This window comes from Somniosus microcephalus, chromosome 1 (genome assembly GCF_052327205.1).
Source record: "Somniosus microcephalus isolate GS21.2 chromosome 1, FLI_Smic_1.0, whole genome shotgun sequence".
Lineage (NCBI taxonomy): Eukaryota > Metazoa > Chordata > Chondrichthyes > Squaliformes > Somniosidae > Somniosus > Somniosus microcephalus.
In genome coordinates this window covers 56,916,282-56,930,750 of record NC_140987.1, presented here as the reverse complement: position 1 = coordinate 56,930,750, position 14,469 = coordinate 56,916,282, and the positions used below count along the sequence as shown (strand labels likewise).

General features: G+C 48.4%; 1 protein-coding gene across 12 annotated transcripts in view; it reads right to left on the bottom strand.

Annotated features, from left to right (window-relative positions):
- The window catches only part of mast4 (microtubule associated serine/threonine kinase family member 4), a 571,101-nt gene that overhangs the window by 56,332 nt on the left and 500,300 nt on the right, over positions 1-14,469 (bottom strand). For all 12 annotated transcript variants that reach the window (XM_085981755.1, XM_085981763.1, XM_085981673.1 and 9 more), the window contains 2 exons: positions 14,157-14,365; positions 13,899-14,037 (listed from right to left, as the gene is read on the bottom strand). In XM_085981755.1, coding sequence (XP_085837881.1) covers positions 13,899-14,037; positions 14,157-14,365 — 348 coding nt within the window. The remainder of the gene's footprint in view (positions 1-13,898; positions 14,038-14,156; positions 14,366-14,469) is intronic.

Below are 14,469 nucleotides of genomic sequence, written 5' to 3'. Positions count from 1 at the left end.
AATACTGACGACCTTATGATAGCAATTCTGAAAGCCAGCAGAGGTTCTCAGCATGCGAGGGGGAAAGAAACTCAATTTCACAAAATAAATCAACAACTGGTATTAACTGGCTGAAAATAGTGGAGGTAAATAACTCCCACCATTCAGAAAAGTGGAATTTCCACTGAAGTTTGAAAAGCTTCGCAGACATGCCACAAGCTCTGAAACAACTAGAATGTCATGTTAATGATCTGCTCACTAATAGCAATCACCCATCCATAACATGCTTAATGGAGCCAAGTAAGTGCAATTTTATGAAACTGCAATTAGAAGTCTGAGTTTCTTCCAGAGTGTATCTTCTTACCAATTCCAACCTCTTGTTTCCAATCAGGCACCAATTGTTAAATCATATTTTCTACACTGTGGCTCTCTGAGAGAATTTGCTGCTGTGGGTCCTGCAACTTTTGTCTCAGCCTAAATTCTCTGACACTTTGAATAACATTCGGGCATTTTGCTTTCACCCACAATCTTTGTCAGGATAAACTCTTGTTTATTCTCTCTCCCTCACGGACACCCACGACCTTTACACATTTTCTATCAAATTCCCAGGCCTAGAAATTGGCCCACTTACCGCCACGGGTTTTCGCCGTGTTCCGGTCTAAAAATGCCGGCCACCACTCTAGCGCGGGACTCGGCGGCCGCCATTTTGGTGAGGGCCTTAGCACTGCCGATAGCAGCGCTGGCTCTGGAAATGTAAATTAAGAGAGGGTGACATCACGCCGACTTAACGTCCCCTCAGCAAACTTGGGCCTAGAAATTCAGTTTTGCCAGTTTTGGGGCGCTAACGTTAGCGCCCGCCCGACTTTAGCGCCCGCCCCAAAGTTGCGCCCCCTTCGCCGAAATTCAGTTGCTTCGCCCTAAGAGGTTGCTGGAGCGCTAAAAGAGGCGTTACACGACTATCTTTAGGCGCTAAGCCGGCGGTGCAGAGGGATAGCGCCGAGGCGGGGCGCAGCGCGGTCATTTTTTGATTGACAGCAGACCCCGTGGCGCCGGCCAGCTCTTAAAGGGGGAAGGGACGATTTGGTCTGCTGCCACGCCCTGCAGCTTTCAAACTAGGCCTCAACACTGCTGCTGAGCCCAAGGAACCATGGCAACGCATGAGAAAGCCCGTGAGCGTGCCCTGCGCTTCTCAGAGCGTGATCTGGATATCATGCTGACAGCATTGGAGAAAAGGCGCAGGATCTTGTTCCCAGACACTGGCAGGAATCCCACCCACCGCGTCTACACCAAAGCCTGGAGGGAGATCGCCACCAGGGTGTCGTCCTATGGCGATGCCCCCAGGGACAAGGTGCAATGTCGGAAGAAATACAATGACCTGACCAGGATTGTCAGGGTGAGTACCCTTTCCACTCTCCTCCTCATTCTTGCATGTACACCTGACATGATGGGCAAAGGGACCTGAAAGGCCTAATGGGCAGCCCTCAGCCAGCAGCTTTGGGACAGTCATGAGCATCAATTGCACATTCTGCACTTTACACACTGGCCAAGCTATTCCACCATGAGAGGCAGTGCACACTAGATCAGGGCTACACTCTGGCCAAGCTATTCCACCATGGGAGGCAGTGCACACTACGTCACGGCTACACACCGTACTTAGAGCCCGTCCTTTCTCTTGCAGGCTAAACTTGCGAATAATCGCAAGCGCCGCGACATCACCGGGGGAGGCCGCGCCAAGTTCCAGAAGCTCACTCCCCTGGAGGAGCGCGTGAGTGGCCTCATGGGAGGCCGCGTGATTGTGCCCAGAGCGTGCGGAGAAGCCGACCCTCCGCTGCCCGGCAATGGTAAGGACCTCGCCTTTTGGCCCTCTCTCGTCGCACTTGCGCATCCGAGCTACCTCCTTTGCCACTGTGTCACCAATGCGCTGAATGCCACCAGTCATGACTCCCTCGCTGACGCTCTCTCCTCACTCTGAAGCTACTCTTGTGCCTTCCTGCTTTCAGCTGGTGACGAAGAGCTCCCTGAAGCTGCCAGTGACAGCCCCTCTGAACAGGAGGAGGAGGAGGAGGAAGAGCAACCTGGACCATCAGGGGAGGACTCAGGTCCCGCAGCAGAGGGCGAAGTGTTGGACACGTCTTCCCTGGACGAGAGCCTGGAGCAACTTTCGGAGGGGAGTGCAGCTGCTGGGACCAGTGGCATCCAGCCACCCAGGAGGGCTGCGGGTGGGCCGCGGCCTTCCCCCCAGAGGGGGGAAGGATCGGAGGGGAGTGCAGTTGCTGCGGACATTCGGCGCCAGCAACGTGCCAAGGGTCGCCTAGCTCGGACCCCTGCTCCCCAGCGGGAGAGTCCCGCCTCCAGTCCGGCCACCTTCACCTCGGAGGAGGCGCGCCAGCTGGACAAAATGGCCGAGGATTCGGACCGCCGCCACACAGAGCTCATGCAGGTGGTGGGACGGATGCCTGAGGCCATCGAGTCGCTGGCGACCAGTGTGCGGGAGTTTGGGGCATCAAATGCCGAGAGTGGCCGGATGATGATGGAGGTAGTGGAACGGATGCCTCCGGCGACGGAGTCGCTGGCTGATGCCGTCAAGTCAGTGGCGGATGTGATGCGGGCGCAGACCAGGGCAACAGGGGCACTCACTGCTGCCACACGCACTGCCTCAGCCAGGCATCGCCAGGACACCCACCGCGCTGCAGCAGCACAGCGATCCGCCCTTCGGCTGATTGGTGCGGATCGTGCAGTGCGTGCCCGGGCGAGTGCCAGCGTGCGACATCACCAGCCAGCGCCTCCAATACGCCAGCTTGCCCACATTGCGCCATCCGTCGCCGCCACTCCCCCAGTGGAGCGTCAACGGCAAGCGGCTGGAGCTGATGGTGGGCATGCACATGTGCGCCAATCAACAGCCGTCCCCTCGAGGCCCAAAGCCCGTGTAGGCCGCCCCCCAAGGCCATCTGGCGGAAGGACATCTGATCCTCAGGCGCCTTCCCCCAGCCTCGCAGCAGCCACTGGGCAGAGCTTGCGGAGGAGCAGCAGGCCGGGCAGGGGTGCCAAAAGGCTGGACAAGGTCTCGCCCTCGCAGGCCGCTAAGTAGAGGGTGTGGCCAGCTTTCATTTTATATGGCGGTGGACATCTTTATTTTGCCCATGGTTGTTTTGTTTATGGGTATGTTTTTTGCGTTAAGGCCGAGGTTGAGGCCTGGTTTGTTCAAATGTGGAGTTACTCCTCCCCAGGTTGTGGGAGTGAGTCGTTTGTTGCACTTTTTGTGGGGGCCGTTGATTGTTTTTGGGATTCATGTGGGAAGGGGTTTCATTTTTGTCAAATATAAATTTATCTTTATTCAGACAGTGTCCATGGTTGTTCTTGTTAGTCTTTGTTGCCTTCGCCGGCTGAGGGCTTGCGGAGCGGCTGCATTCATCTTGCTTCATGGCCACAAGGCATTCCCTGACAGGGGGCTTAGAAGTTACGTTCAATAAGCTGGCGACGGACGGCCCTTGGACCTTGTCGCTCCCTCCTGGGAACGTACTCCTCCTCCTCCTCCTGCTCCTCCTCCTGAGGTGGTGGTCCAACGTCAGGTGGCAGTGCCTGAATCCTGCGGAGAGCCAGGTTGTGTAGCATGCAGCAACCTACGACAAATTGGGAGACCCGGTGCGGCGAATACTGCAGAGATCCGCCGGAACGATCAAGGCAGCGGAACCGCTGCTTGAGGACCCCAATAGTTTGCTCGATGATGTTTCTGCTCCTTTGATGGCTCTCGTTGTATGCCTCTTCAGCAGCGGTCCTGGGCGCGCGGAGCGGGGTCATGAGCCAGGTACACAAAGGATAGCCTTTGTCCCCGAGTAGCCATCCTCTTGGGGGAGGCTGTGCCTCGAACATGTCATGCACAGTACTCTGCCGCAGGATAAAGGCATCGTGGCAGCTGCCTGGAAAGCAGGCATTGACAGCCAGGATGCGCTGCTTGTGGTCACACACCAGCTGCACATTGAGAGAATGGTAGCCCTTCCGGTTGCGATACTGCTCGCCATGCTCCAGAGGTGCCCGCAAAGCCACATGCGTACAGTCAATGGCGCCCTGCACCAAGGGGAAGGCCGCGAGTCTTGCAAATCCCACTGCACGCTGATGCTGGCTCTCCAGGGCCATGGGGAAGGAGATGAATTGGAGTCTCCTTCTGAAAAGGGCATCGGTCACCTGGCGGATGCAGCGATGCACGCCGAACTGGGATATGTTAGCTATGTCCCCAACAGCGGATTGGAAGGAGCCGGTGGCATAAAAGTTCAATGCCACCGTCACCTTCACTTCCACCGACAGAGACGTCCTGCACCTGAGCTTTGGACGCAGATCTCTGCGAAGCAGGTGGCAGATCTCTGCAACCACCTCCTTTCGGAATCTCAGCCTTCTTACACATCGCGCGCCACTCATGGTGAGGTAGGAGCGCTGCTGGCGGTATACCCTGACTGGGTAAGGCCTATGTTGCCGACGCCTGTTGCCCCCTCTGCCTCTAGCCAGGGCTGCCCCTCTGACCCTGCGTCTGCGAGCCCTACGCACATGGCGCTGAAACTCCGCGTTGGCACCCCATGCAACCCCCATCAAATGCTGGCAAACAGTCAAATTTCCAACAGGGCACTTGCAGCGCTTTGGCCCGAGTCCAAAAATATCTGAGCTATTGCTGCACGAAACCAGTTAGCTCTCCTCCTTGTTGTGTGTCCAGAAATCCGTTGCACAAGAGCGTTTGCTGCAAAATGGCTGCCCTTTATACTGCAGGATACGTGCCCTTTAATTTGCGCTCCCCGGGGCCCACGTCGGCTGTGTTGCGTTCCATTTTACAAACGCTCTGGCCGCCAGCCGCACAATGGGGCGGTCCGACTGAAGTTTGGAATCGGGGCGCGCAAAGGGCGTTGCACGAGGATGTGACGTCATTTTCTGCGCGCGCAGCCGGGCGGGCGCTAAACTTTGCGCCGGCGCTAACGGTCAACTTAATTTGGGGCGAGGCGCAAACTGCGCTGCGGCCGGGCGCTACACGCATAGCGCCCAAAATTCACTTCTCTTAAGGCGCTAACTGCTGGCGCAACCAACTGAATTTCTAGGCCTTGGTCCTTAGCGCTGGGTCCTAAGCTCGCCATGAAAACCCAGCATTCAGCAGACTGACAGAGGTGCAGTCAGCACCTCTTAAAGGGACATACACATCTTTCAGGTAAATTTGCATTTAAGCTTTTGGACCTGATTTTTTTTAAATTGAAGTAGTGGCTTGGTGCAGGGAGTGCTGCTGGATGCTTGCAAGGCCTCGGCAAAGGAAGGCCTCAGAGAAGACAGAAAATGGTCACCCTCTGTGTGAGGCCAGGCACCAAGTGTCAGCCTCCTTTTTTAATCATTTAACCATTGTAAGTAGCATTGTTCATCTACATTACATTACTGTGATGGAGGAGATATTGGTACATATAAAACATAAATTGCATCTGTATGTGGGTATTATACACCATTTAAGCACTGCAAATTTGTATAGATAACTTGTAATTTGCAATGAGAAATGCAACAATTTATATAGCTGTTGCATCCATCTGAGATGATGGTGGCTCCTCCATTAGTAGCACACTCTGTTCTGCTTTGAAGTGAAAGCTCATGGAACATAGGAACAGGAGTAGGCCATTCAGCCCCTCAAGCCTGTTCCACCTTTCAATTAGATCATGGCACGCTGAAACAATCGGATGAAGGCATAAATGAACAGTACGGAATTGGAGGTCTATGAGGTTGGAGGCAGCGTGGGGGATGGAAGAAATATCCAGAAAAAATGGGATTGGTTACAGTCTGAGAAATAGTGGCTTGATGTTTGGTAGTGGGGTTGTGGTCGAGAAGGAAAAAGAGAGTTGTTGTCAGAGAGTTAGCGTTCAGTCTCAGCCGCGATACAACAATGGGCACAGCAGTCATCATGGGTGACTTTAATCGACATATAGATTGGGCTAACCAAATTGGTAACAATACTGTGGAGGAGGAATTCCTGGAGTGTTTACAGGATGGTTTCCTGGACCAATATGTCGAGGAACCAACCAGAAATCAGGCCATCTTAGACTGGGTATTATGTAACGAGAAAGGATTAATTAGCAATCTTGTTGTACGAGGCCCCTTGGGTCGGAGCGATCATAATATGATCGAATTCTTCATTAAGATGGAGAATGAAGTAGTTGACTCGGAGGCTAGGGTCCTCAATTTAAATAAAGGAAACTACGATGGTCTGAGGAGCGAGTTGGGTAGGATTGATTGGGGAATGGCACTCAAAGGGTTGACGGTGGATAGGCAATGGCAAATATTCAAAGACCGAATGGATGAACTACAGAAGTTGTTCATCCCAGTTTGGCATAAAAATAAAACAAAAAAGGTGACTCAACCGTGGGTAACAAGGGAAATTGGGGATAGCGTAAGATCCAAGGAGAGGACATACAAATTGGCCAGAAAAAGCAATAATCCTGAGGATTGGGAGCAGTTCAGGATTCAACAAAGGAGGATAAAGGGATTAATTAAGAAAGGGAAAATAGAATGAGAGTAAGCTTGCAGGGAACATAAAAACTGACTGTAAAAGCTTTTATAGATATGTGAAGAGAAAAAGATTGGTGAAGTCAAGCATAGGTCCCTTGCAGTCAGAATCAGGGGAATTTATAATGGGGAACAAAGAAATGTCAGACCAACTAAATACATATTTTGGTTCTGTCTTCACAAAGGAGGACACAAATCACCTCCCAGAAATACCGGGGAACATAGGGTCTGATGAAAGGGTGGAACTGAAAGAAATCAGTATTTGTAGGGAAATGGTGTTAGGAAAATTGATGGGACTGAAGGCCGATAAATCCCCAGGGCCTGATAATCTACATCCCAGGGTACTTAAGGAAGTGGCCCTAGAAATAGTAGATGCATTGCTGGTCATCTTCCACAACTCGATAGACTCTGAAACAGTACCCATGGATTGGAGGGTAGCTAATGTTACCCCACTATTCAAAAAAGGTGGTAGAGAAAAAGCGGGGAATTATAGACCGGTAAGCCTGACATCGGTAGTGGGGAAAATGCTAGAGTCCATTATAAAAGATGTAAGAGCAGAGCACTTGGAAAGCAGTGACAGGATCGGACAAAGTCAACATGGATTTACAAAAGGTAAATCATGCTTGACTAATCTACTGGAATTTTTTGAGGATGTAACTGGTAAAATAGATAAGTGGATAAGTGGATGTGGTGTATTTGGACTTTCAGAAGGCTTTCGATAAGGTCCCGCACAAGAGATTAGCGTGCAAAATTAAGGCACATGGGATTGGGGGCAAGGTATTGATTTGGATAGAGAACTGGTTGGCGGACAGAAAGCAGAGTTGGAATAAACGGGTCGTTTTCCGAGTGGCAGGCAGTGTCTAGTGGGGTACCGCAAGGATCGGTCCTAGGACCCCAGCTGTTCACAATATGTATTAGTGATCTGGACGAGGGAATTGGATGTAATATCTCCAAATTTGCAGACGACACAAAGCTGGGTGGGAGGGTATGCTGCGAGGAGGATGTCGTCATGAAACTCCAGTACGATTTGGACAGGTTAGGCGATTGGGCAGAAACATGGCAAATGCACTATAATGTGGATAAATGTGAGGTTATCCACTTTGGTGGCAAAAACAAGGCGGCACATTATTATTTGAATGGCAATAGATTGGGAGAAGGGGAAGTGCAAAGAGACCTGGGTGTTCTTGTGCACCAGTCGCTGAAGGTAAGCATGCAGGTGCAGCAGGCGGTTAAGAAGGGAAATGGTATGTTGGCCTTCGTAGCAAGAGGGTTCGAGTACAGGAACAAGGATGTCTTGCTACAGTTGTACAGGGCCTTGGTGAAACCGCACCTTGAGTATTGTGTGCAGTTTTGGTCGCCTTATCTGAGGAAGGACGTTCTTGCCATGGATGGAGTGCAGCGAAGATTCACCAGGCTGATACCTGGGATGGCAGGAATGACGTATGAGGAGAGATTGTGTCGATTGGGCTCATACTCACTGGAGTTTAGAAGATTGAGAGGGGATCTCATCGAAACCTATAAAATTCTGTCAGGCCTGGACAGACTAGATGCTGGAAGGATGTTCCCGATGGTCAGGGAGTCCAGAACCAGGGGTCATAGTCCAAGGATAAGGGGTGGGACATTTAGGACTGAAATGAGGAGGAATTTCTTCACCCAGAGAGTGGTGAACCTGTGGAACTCTCTGCCACAGAGGGCGGTGGAGGCCAGTTCATTAAATATATTCAAGAAAGAGTTGGATATATTTCTTGAGGCTAAAGGGATCAAGGAATATGGGGAGAAGGCAGGGACAGGGTACTGAATTTGAATGATCAGCCATGATCTCATTGAATGGCGGAGCAGGCTCGAAGGGCCGAATGGCCTACTCCTGCTCCTATCTTCTATGTTTCTATGTGTGCCATTAATCAGCAGGTTTCGTTGATAATGTCAGGGTTAGAACTGAGGGAATAAAGTGCAGCAAGTTCAGAGGGAGATATATTAGAGCAAGTAAGGGGAGTGAAGAAACTGAGACGGCTGATATCATGGAGGCAATTCTCAATGAAAATATCAAGAGAAGGCATGAGGCCAGAGGGAAGGGTCCTGGAGGATAGTGAGACCTGGAGACAGGAGAAAGGGTCAGATGGATGAGGGGGATTCTCCTGGCCAAAAAATACAGCACAGCGTCAAAGGCGGCAGAAGAGGAGCTTGGCATCACGTCCAGGTTAGAATTAGTTGATGTGGGGATGTAGGGGAATGATGCTCAGGCACTTGCTGAGGGCAGATCATTCGAGGAAGGTCAGAAGGGTTCATGAAAAGCCAGCAAGGGGTGAAGTTAGTAGGAGAGATTGGCCTAGAAATTCACTGGCGCCCCATTTGGGGCGCCAGCCTCGCCAGGGTACCGGAAGTAGCGCCCCGGAAGAAGTCGTGGCTACCCGCCGCAAATTCAGTTTACGCGCCCCAGAGGGAAGCGCGGCGCTGCAACTGAGGTTCGCAGCGCAATGTGCCGCAGCGTGCAGCTTTCCTCCCCTTTTTAAAGGGGAGGGGCCTGCTGCAGCGCGCTCAAAGAGCGCGAGTGCCGGCAACAGAGCCCAGCACTGAGGAGAAGTGCCGGGCTCTTGGGACACAGCCGGCAGTCCGCGGGGGGGGGGGGGGGGCGGAGGAGGGGGAGGGGGGGGGCTCAGGATGCCGGGGACGGCGGCGCGGAGAGGTGCTGGCAGGCGGCCAGCAAAAAAAATGGCCACCCCGCACCTCAACCGCCGCAGGTAGGCCCCCCTGAACCGGTCGCAAATTGCGACTGGCGTTAAAGCAAGGGGCGCTACCAAATTTGGCGATCGGGGCGGTAGCGGGGCGCTGCGCACACTGATGACATCATCGGTGGCGGTGCAGCGCTAACGGCTAACGCTGCCATTAGCGTCCCGCTAAATTTAGCGGTAGACGTGGCCAGTGGCGCAAAACCCACTAAGTGCCCTCTTTGGGCGCTAACGGGTGGCGCAGCCCACTGAATTTCTAGGCCATAATCTCAAAAGGAGAGAAAGGGGAAGCGAGATTGAGAGGTAAGTTAGCATCTAGGAGTTATACGAGTTTTCAGTTCTTGTTACCTGAAAGGAAGGGGGAACAAAAAAAAGTTTTTGTTAAACCAAAGGACGAGACCAAGGAGGATATGGAACTATGGACCTGGAGAGCTATAAAAGAAAGTGAGATGGTGCTGCTGAAGAGAGAGATTGAGAGTATGCATGTGAGGGTGCATGGAGGAGAGGGTGCATGGAGAAGAGGGTGCATGGAGAAGAGGGTGCATGGAGAAGAGGGTGCATGGAGAAGAGGGTGCATGGAGAAGAGGGTGCATGGAGAAGAGGGTGAATTGCGTGAAACAGTGAGAGCAGTAGTTAGAGAAGTGTTGAATATCACAGAGATATCGGTGATCATGAGTAAATGCAAAATAGCATTTTAATTAAGCTGTATTTGGAGTGGACACCCCATTATAAGGATATAAAACCAGTAGAAAAGGTGCAGTGTAGATTCAATAGAACATAAGAATTAGGAGCAGGAATAAGCCATACTGCTCCTCGAGCCTGCTCCGCCATTCAAGAAGATCATGGCTGATCATCGACCTCAACTCCACTTTCCCGCCCAACCTCCATATCCCTTGATTCCCCTAGAGTCCAAAATTCTATCGATCTCAGCCTTGAATATACACAACAATTCAGCACATCTGGGGTAGAGAATTCTAAAGATTCACAACCCTCTGAGTGAAGAAATTCCTCCTCATCTCGGTCTTAAATGGCCGACCCCTTATCCTGAGACTATGCCCCCCCACCACCCCCGTTCTAGACTCTCCAGCCAGGGGAAATAACCTCTCAGCATCTACCCTGTCAATCCCCCTCAAAATCATTCTTCTAAACTCCAGAGAGTATAGGCTCAATCAATCGATCTCTCCTCACAGGACAACCCTTTCATCCCAGGGATCAATCTAGTGAACCTTCATTGCACCACCTCTTAAGGCAAGTATGGATGTTATCATGGATGAGGGTTTTACAGTTACGAAGAGAGACTTTAGAATTTATGGTTTTCAACCACTAGGGCTGAGAAGGTTAAGATGTGGCCTGATAATAGTCTTCAAGATTGTGAATGGTTATCAAGGTAAACAGTGACAGATTGTTTCTACTGGTCAGTTGGATGGTAAGGAGAAGTAACAAGACAAAATAATTACAAAAATAAAGGAGAGATTAGGAAAAAACATGATTATCAGCATATTTGGATATAGTTCCCTCAATTTCTAATGATGTTGGAAGAGGGAAGAAATGCAATCCTCGCTCAGTGAAAACTAGTGCTCACTGGAATTTTCATCCTGCCTCTCCCAAAAGTGCTGGAACTGAATGGTCTCCTGTTGCCCTCTGCCCAAATGGTCACCACAACCAATCTTCCTTTGTGCTAGGTATGACTCCAGCCAGAAGGACAAGGGCAGCAGGCGCATGGGAACACCACTACCCTCCAAGTTCCCCTCCAAGTCATACACCATCCTGACTTAGAAGTATATCGCTGATCTTCCATCGTTGCTGGGTCAAAATCCTGGAACTCCCTCCCTACCAGCACTGTGGGAGTACCTTCACCACACAGACTGCAGCGGTTCAAGGTGGCTCGCCACCACCTTCTCAAGGGCAATTAGGGATGCGCAAGAAATGCTGGCCTTGCCAGCGATGACCACATCCCATAAAAACAAATTTAAAAAAATTAAAGCCAGTGGATTTAATCTTGTTTGAGGGAAAAGTTGTTAAAAACATAGATTTAATATATAAGTGTATGGAACTGATGTGTTTTAACCACATGGTTTAATATAACCATTGTATCTATAGCATATCTAACCATGTTTGTGCTTACCACGATTCAGCACTCCTTTAAGAACCTTTTTTCTGATGACATTAAATGCTCTATTTTTCCTAACACGGACAGAAGTTAAAAATTCAAAAATATAAAAGAGGACTTAAAAGCAGTTATACAGAACTGTTCTTTGAAAGAGCTATCCAATTAGTCCCATTCCCCTGCTCTTTCCCCGTAGCCCTGCAATTGTTTTCCTTTTCAAGTATTTATCCAATTTCCTTTTGAAAGTTACTATTGAATCTGCTTCCACCATCCTTTCAGGCAATGCATTCCAGATCAAAAAAACTCACTGTGTAAAATAATTTCTCCTCATCTCCCTTCTGGTTCTTTTGCTAACTATCTATTAAATTTGTGTTTTCTGGTTACTGACCCTCCTGTCAGTGGAGACAGTTTCTCCCTATACACGCAATCAAAACCACTCATAATTTTGAACACCTCTATTAAATCTCCACTCAACTTTCTCTGTGCTAAGGAGAACAATCCCTAAAGTCCCTCATCCTTGGTACCATTCTGATAAATCTCCTCTGTACCCTCTCCAAAGCCTCAACATTCTTCCTGAAGTTTTATTTATTTCTAAAATAAAACAAAATCAAAATACATCATTATTTTTTTTTTTTTTAATCTGCCAGTTTCCATTTCCACAATTTTATCACTCTGACAGTAAAAAAAATTGTCCAAATTTCCTAATTTCTTTTGATACCCTTAATTTTAAACCGTGTCCCCTGGTCCCTGAACCCTATGCCCAACAAAAGTAGTACCCCGGATCCAAATGCTTCATACCTGTGAAAATTGTACAGATATCTGTCAAATTCCCCATATTCTGCTCTGCTCCAGAGGGTACAATCTCTGGATTAAGTTCAGTTCAGGAATCAGCTTCATAGCATTCCTCTAGATTCCCTCCATTAATTCTATGTCCTTCATTCAATAATTCTACATCCTTCCTGTCCTTGGAAGTCTCTTGATAACTGAGTAAGATTTTTTCTCAGCATAAAACAATTGAATTTTTAAGATTGGCCACGCCTTTGGTGAGCATTTAGATGGTTTTCTAAACCAATCGTAGAGACACATCTTACCACAAAGCTGACATATGAAAGACAGCCCAGTTGAAGTGCACCCTTCCTGTAATATGGAGACCAAAACTGAACTCCGTACTCCGGATGTGGCCTCACCAAGTCCAGATACAACTTTAACATTGCCTCAACTAACAACAGAAAATGCTAGAAAGACTCAGCAGGCCAGGCAGCATCCGTGGAGAGAGAAACAGAGTTAACGTTTCAGGTCTGGGACCCTTCATCAGAATGAAGGTCCCAGGCCTGAAACGTTAACTCTGTTTCTCTCTCCACAGATGCTGCCTGGCCTGCTGAGTATTTCCAGCATTTTCTGTTGTTATTTCAGATTTCCAGCATCCGCAGTATTTTGCTATTATATTTAACATTACCTCCTTTGATTTATAAATCACACCCTTTGCTGCGCACCCCAACATTTTTTCTGCTTTCTTCATTGCCTGTGAACACTGAACAATGGGTTTATTGACCTATACACCAGAACCCCCACATCTCTTTCCTGCTTTGATATCTGAATGTGTAATGAGCGGAGGCGTTTAAATCAACTCTGAAGCAGCTGCCAGTCAGTGCCAAAGCAGGTTCAGGTACCGGCTTTCATCTGCAGATTCCAGATCAGCCCATACCACAAGATGAAATCTCTCCCTCTTCCCCTCATTCCCCACCCCACCCACAACAAAACCCACACATATTTATAATATCCAATGCTTGAAAAAGAAACTGAATGGAATGTAACTCAATCTGTAATGGTAATTGTGCATGACGCCGAGCTAAATTAAATAGCTCTAATTAATATATCGAGTGAGCAAAAAGCTCTTGCTCAAGATACACCCTTGTATTAACACACTGCTCAGTTAGCTCCCACATCTTGCACTACTGCAAGAATCTTCAGTGCACAACACTTGGATAGGAGTATTACAAGTTAGAACACAACCAAGAGGTACGTACGTGTGCGCGCATTATAAATGCAGTCATCCAAAACTATCTTATCAAGCTCTTAACTTGCTTCAGTCCAACAGGCCCTGAACTAACTTTTCCCTTGCGAGGGTCAGTTATTTGGTTGTGCAATCCCCCAGTATGTGCCAGAGTCAATGGTGGCAATTAGTGTTTTGGATGAATGCTATTTATGCCATTAGAAAAAAAGAGGATGTATATAGAGTTTTTGAAAAGGAAAGTCGATCAAATTACATGGAAGTAAAGATCAATAACATGAGGAATCTTTTACTGTGTGGTAGACAGGGTGTATATTCCTTCATAAAACCACAATTAAATGTTCCAGTTAATATCCTGAAATATGCACTTCATAATTTATTTTACACATGTAAAATTGCACATCTAAAGTTTTATGAAAGATAATGTGCAACAACATAGCATAATGTATCTACAAGCCTCTGCATGTGGAATCAATTACAAAATCTTAATTTTCCAATTTTAACTGACTGAAAAACAAGTAAAATCTGCAGCTAACATGTTTTTTTAGATACATACTTATCTGGTTTCAGATCTCTGTGTACAACTCCATAATTGTGGAGGTATTCCAAAGCAAGGACCGTCTCTGCAAAATACATTCTTGCCATATCTACTGGTAAGGGGCCCATATTTTTCAACAGCGTAGCACAATCTCCACCTAAAAATGAACGAAAAACTATTTTTCACCTACCAAAGACACGTTTAGAATTCCAAGCTGAGCAAGAACAGGTTTTACCAGGAACAAAAACTAATTTTATTTAAAAGTGAGTATATTACCTTCTACGTATTCCATCACCATACACAGATGGCGCTTGGTTTCAAAGGAACAGTACATGCTAACAACAAATGGATTTTCTGCGAATGTCAGGATATCCCTTTCTACGAATGCTTGTTGGATCTGGTTTCTAAGGATCAGGTTCTGTTTGTTTATTTTCTTCATTGCAAATCTCTGTTTGGTTTCTTTATGGCGAACCAAATACACAGCTCTGAGGAAAGAGAAGACGCAGTCAGTCGTAAGGTTTGTGTACCACTGATACAATTATTTAGTGTCAGGACAGCCAGATGATTCAACCTGGCATGCAAAAGTATT